Raw genomic sequence first — 6,060 nt, 5'->3', positions numbered from 1 at the left:
TTTTGCTTAAAACAAAAACATCTTTATTATCTTAAAACATATTTTTGACATTATCAGATGAAAATAATTGAATTTTATTTGATCTGAGAAGAAAGAGAAACAGACAGAAAGAGTTACAGCACAGACTGTAAACAGAGAGCAGGATCAGTGAGTCTCATCAGGACTGGGAACACTGGTCTCTCCTCAGTGTCTCTGAGACTGGAGCCTGGGAGCCCTGGGTGGCCTCACAGGTCACAGAGCCCACCTTCACCCAGTCCTCTGCAGGGAGCCTCAGGGTGCTGCTCCAGCTGTAGCGGCCGTCCTGCAACACCCCGGGGCTCCTGCTCTCCTCCCAGCTGATGCTGCCACTGCTGCCGTCCATCTTCCAGGACAGCCTCCAGTCTGAGGGGAAGCCCTTGTTGGCCAGACACATGAGCGTGGCCTTCCCCTGCTGCAGCTCCTCACTGGAGGGACCCAGCACCTTCAGGGCGGGGCGCACATCACCTAGGAGACACCAATCAGCTTAGAGCACAGGAACCACAACTTGATGTTCTCCTTGAAGAAGTTTCTGCCAGATGTTTTTCTGCTCCATCAGTCACTCACTCACACATTGTTTCACTTCCTTTAAGAAAGCTCTCATGCACATCAGCACAGAGAGAATCATCACAGTTTGACCTGAAATATGTTCAAACTACTCTGGAAATAAAAGTATGAATCACACATGACTTTAAAATATTTCATGGAAACAAACAAACCTAATGTAGCTCACTAACACTTCTGACTTCCTGAAGATTTCAAACAGTATTTAACAGAATTAAAACTAACTCTGAAACAATATTTGACACAACAAACCATCAATATTTTTAACTTCACGTTGTCCTAAAAGATTGAGTTCATCAAACAGCAGCGACTGTAATGACAGCACATAATAAATTTTTTCTCCTTATAAATAATTTAAACAAATGAATTAAATGTACAGAATTCTTTTTAGAATTAAAAACAGAGATTACTAAAAGAAATAAACTGTTTCCTACATTTTTAGAACTTTTTACATTTCTAAGATTCATTCACTTTGAAACAAAAATGTAAGAAAGTTAACATGGAAATGAACTGAGATTCATATTTTTCTGGTAAAAACAAAAAGGACCTAAAATTAAATTTGTTTTTGACTTACTTCCAACATCCAGTCTGGTTCCTCCACCAAACGTGTACCACAGTGATACAAACTCACTGAGCCGCCGTACAAAAACCTCTGACTGCACAGAGACACGGCTCTCTGACTCTAACTGAACTAAACCTACAAACCCTCAAGATTCAACCATTTAAAGAGAAGAAAAACCTCCTTATTCTCTGTATCAATGTTTGATTTTTTTTTTTTTTTATACATCTCCATTTCAGAATGAGCCTTTGTCTCTTAGTGCGAAAAGCCATAAGAAAATCAAACATTAAAAATAAAAATGTTTTAGTTCTGATGACTATAAAGTAAAGAAAGCAAAAACAGAAAGCGTGTCTTAAAAAAACGCTTTAAATTTCACTTACTTCCAAATTCCAGTCTGGTTCCTCCACCAAACGTCCACCACAGTGATACAAACTCACTGAGCCGCCGTACAAAAACCTCTGACTGCACAGAGACACGGCTCTCTGACTCTGAGACAAACAAACTCAACAAAATCATTCACTGTTTGTACAGTTTTGTCAGCTGATGTGAAAACTGAAAATATTACAGTGAAGAATATATAGATTTGGAATGTGTGACTTTGGACTTTTGTTGTTTTGGGCCTTTCTTCTGATATCAAACACTCACAATAACACAGTGGCACCAATTCATAGAATGTTCACTGGATTTAAAAGGTATCCATGTAAATTAAGACCTGCTTGATTCCCCAAAATCATTTTAGAATATTAATAATAATAAAATATCTACATTTTATTTTCAGAGTCCACAGGTTAATTGTAATATAAATCCCACTGAGTTTATATTAATTTCTTTAACAGCTGTCCTTTTGCTACATTACTTATCAATTCTGAATATACTGTATTTTTTTAATGGTCTCTCTTATTGTAATTATGTGTTTGAATTCAAACAAATTAATATCATCAGGTTTTGCACCAACCAGAAATCTAGTTTATACCAGTTTTAACAGGATTGATGATATTGGATTGATGATATATCAGGCAGCGCGGTGGTGCGGTGGTTAGCACTGCTGCCTCACAGCTAGAATAACTTCTAGAAGTTCTGGGTTTGACCTTGGCTGTGTGTCTCCCTGTGCCTGCGTGGGTTTCCTCCCACAATTACATGCAATAACTGGGGTTAGGTTAATTGGTCACTCTAAATTGCCCACAGGTGTGAATGGTTGTCTGTCTCTCTGTGTTCGCCCTGCAACAGGCTGGCAACCTGTACAGGGTGTACCCTGTCTCTCACCCTGTCAGCTGGTATAGACTCCAACTATAACAGATAAGTTTGGTCAATTAGAACATACAGTTTAGTTCAATTGGTAATGGAGCAGTGCTTACTTAACAAGCTGAGTTAGATAAATGGGTGGTGAGTGATTCCTTAAACTAAGTATCTTCAATTTAACTTAGATCTTTCACTCCATTCCAAAATTGTCTCAAGTACATTGAACATAGTCCACTGCACTTATTCAACTGATGCTTCATTACTTCAAAAATTTAAGGCAACCAGTTACCTTAGTTTTTTTTTTTTTTAAGTAGATTCAATTTATCCTGATTTACAGTGTTGATAATCAGCATCATCATATTGATCCCTGTGTGAGTCAGTGAGAGCATTTCCATAGAGAGCCACTTTGCATCAGCAGCACCATGCTCCAGTGCTCTGGGAGACTTTATAGTCCTGAGAGTTGAACACTGGATGACTGACAGCTGTCCTTCATCACAACAGAAGCCACAGAAATCGTCCTCATCAAAAACATGACTTTGATCTGCGTCCTCATCTGGACTCTCCTCTGCTGCTGCTTCACAGGTAAAGTCCAGAGAATCAAACTCCTCTCCTCTATCAACATCTGTCCCTCTGAAATGAAGCTGACAAAACCATCAAGCTGCTTTATGTTTGTGTCTCTGTATCCTCAGAGTCCAGAGGACAGATCACAGTGACTCAGCCTGGAGCAGTGAGCTCTGCTGTGGGAGGATCTGTGAACATCAACTGTAGGACCAGTCAGAATGTTTATAGCAACAACTGTATTTTCTGGTACCAACAGAAAGATGGAGGAGTTCCTAAACTTTTAATAAAGTATGTTAATCAACAATTATCAGGGATTCCAGCTCGATTTACAGGCAGTGGATCAAACTCTGACTTCACTCTGACCATCAGTGGAGTCCAGGCTGAAGATGCAGCAGTTTATTACTGTCAGAGTTTTCACTATCCTAACAGTCAGCGTGTGTTCACACAGTGAAAAACAGTCGTACAAAAACCTCCCTCAGTCAGACTGAACAGAAAGTGAACTGACTGCTGCAGCTGGAAGCTACTGCAGAGACTGATACAGTTCACTGAGGACACACACACACACACACACACACACACACACACACACACACACACACACACACACACACACACGAATGAACCTGTATCAAGACAAGTTCATTACTTAAAAAAATACTGACTGTCAGAGATCATGATCCTCTTAATTTTTTGCTTTTTATTGATTTACTAAAAAATTAAGATGTGCAACATGACATTGGATGAGAAAATGCTTAATCATGACCTTTGACCTCAGGTTTACAGTGGATAATCTTTACTCAGGTGAAGAGCAAAGACATTCATCCATGAGTTTGAGCAAAATGCTGTAAGTAACACATTTTGCTCAAAGGTAAATGAAACACTTGAAGGTAATGGAACAATCTGTGTTTCTGAGCTGCTCGGTTTACATTGTATTACAGTATTTCTGAACTGCTGTCTCACATTTCCTGACACAAATCCAAAAACTCAAAGCTAATTTCCAAAATCCCAGACTTTCCTGTCAAAATCAAACCATCACTGCAAAAAGCAGTGATCTGTGTGCAAAACCAACCACTGTGGGGAGATCAAACACACAGCAAGTAAAAAACCTATTCACAAAGACCATCTGTTACACACTACATCAAATAATTTAAGACGCAGCATCCAGGACATGTAGTCAGCAGAAAATGTTTATTTCAAGTGTGTACAGTGAAACAGTGCCATAGTCAGAGTGACATGACAGTGCTGAATGTAGATAAACAAACGATACGTAAATAATAAATAAATAAAATAAACTAATAATATGTGCCGAATCCAGTCTTAACAGGACTCTACAGTAACATCGTCACATGCATGTTCCATTGCCTCCAGTATATTCTCCCTGGTGTAGGGCTGTCGGTCAAACACCTTCCACCTCCACGCAGAGAAAAACTCCTCTATTGGACTGAGGAAGGGGCTGTAAGGTGGATGGAACATGTTCATGTAGTGCTGGTTGTTTGTGAACCCCTCAGCATGGTGAAATTTCAGTGTCCCAAACTATGATGTATACAGGAGGCACTGTTTGCTGATCCAGCTGTTCACATGCAGCCATGTGATCCTGTAGACCACCCAGGAATGTGAGGAGATGTCTGGTGTTGTATGGCTCCAGGTTAGCATGATGGTGGAGGACCCCACAGTTACCAATGGCTGCACAGAGGGTGACAGTGCCACCCCGCTGACCAGGGACTTCCACATGAGGCGTGAAAAGGGCGCTCCTGCCACCCGCATGTGGTCGTTGTTCAATTCTGGGAAAGTCAGAGTACACTTGGACATTACACTGTAATGAACGTCACAGTACCTGCAGTGTGGCATACTGTGTGTCAAAGGTTGTACAGCATGAACAGTGAATGTCCTGATGATGCTGCCACAGAGAATCTGCTCAGACTGGGTTGGACCCTTTGTCCCGCTTCCCTCATTGTCATCCCGTGGACGAGGACATGGTTTCTTTGCTCAGTGGTCCTCGTCCTCTTCCTCCTCGTCTGCCACCTCTCACACGCGCTCTTCCTCCTCTGCCTCTCTGTATGTGTCTGTCCATTTTAGATGCACATGTGCCGCCTGCACACTAAACTGACTTTTGTCCTGCACAGTTGTTCTGCTCACATCATTTGACAAATGTGTGCTCAGTTGTGAGTTGCTGAGTGTAACAGCTGACAGCAGTGTTGGAGTTGTGTTTGCATTCTGCTGCCAGTGTTTAAGGTTTAGCAAAACACATGTGAAGTGTGTTTAGTGACTGAGACTGTGTTTGCTGTTACAGAAAAGAGAGCGATTGAGCTGCACCGAATGTGTCGAAGTGCCTGAACTGTGTTCACGGTTTGGCAAGAAGAGTGTGTGATTAGAGAAATGTGTTAAGGCCTCTGTGGATTTGATTTAGGGAGTGTGGTTTAGTGTTTTAGTGACTGAGAAATACTGTGATATCTTTAATTAAAACATTTTCAAGTATCAGATTTTAAATATTTTTATTTTCATTTGTGTGTTTAATCATGCTCATAAAAAAGCCAGAACCAAACAATGTTCCTCAATTATTGTTAAACTCTTTATACTCTGTATATTTAACATTTCAGTCCATCTTTGCAACATTACACGTCAGCATTGATAAATCTCTGAAACCATCACTTCCACTGTCAGGATCAGTTCTGTCCTCATTACTTGAGTCCAATCATCTTCTTGCCCTCCTTCTGAGAGCCAATCAGCTTCTGTTCTGTGTGCTTTAAATCTCAGCGCTCTTCTTTCATTCTGCCTTTCAAACTCTCATTGGTGCGACCCGCCTCCTCCCCATCTCCACCTCATCCTGGACAATCAGAGATCCTCATTCAAGTCTCCACCTGCTTCATCTCTGCCAACACCAGTGTCTGAACTCCAGCCTGCTGTGAGGCTCCATCACAGTTTAATCATTTATTGCCCAATAATTGATTAATCAGACTTTGATCAATCATCTTAAATGGTTTTAAATGATCTCTCCTTAAAGATAAGGATGACTCTCTGCTCTTTAATCTTTATTATATATTGTTTCACATGGTCAGAATAAAATGCAGGTCAAAGAACTGCTTCAAGACTAGAAATTATGAAGAGATTATAGTTAATCTGCC

At 40.6% G+C, this 6,060-nt stretch overlaps 1 gene segment (V, D, J or C); it reads right to left on the bottom strand.

Moving 5' to 3' along the window:
- On the bottom strand, positions 1-1,762 carry LOC115775296 (Ig kappa-b4 chain C region-like). The segment is given in 2 exon segments: positions 1-483; positions 1,519-1,762. Coding segments are annotated over 2 exon segments (462 nt in total).
- Positions 1,763-6,060: the final 4,298 nt, after the last annotated feature.

This window comes from Archocentrus centrarchus, unplaced genomic scaffold (assembly GCF_007364275.1).
Source record: "Archocentrus centrarchus isolate MPI-CPG fArcCen1 unplaced genomic scaffold, fArcCen1 scaffold_104_ctg1, whole genome shotgun sequence".
NCBI lineage: Eukaryota > Metazoa > Chordata > Actinopteri > Cichliformes > Cichlidae > Archocentrus > Archocentrus centrarchus.
This window is presented reverse-complemented; position numbering and strand designations above follow the sequence as displayed.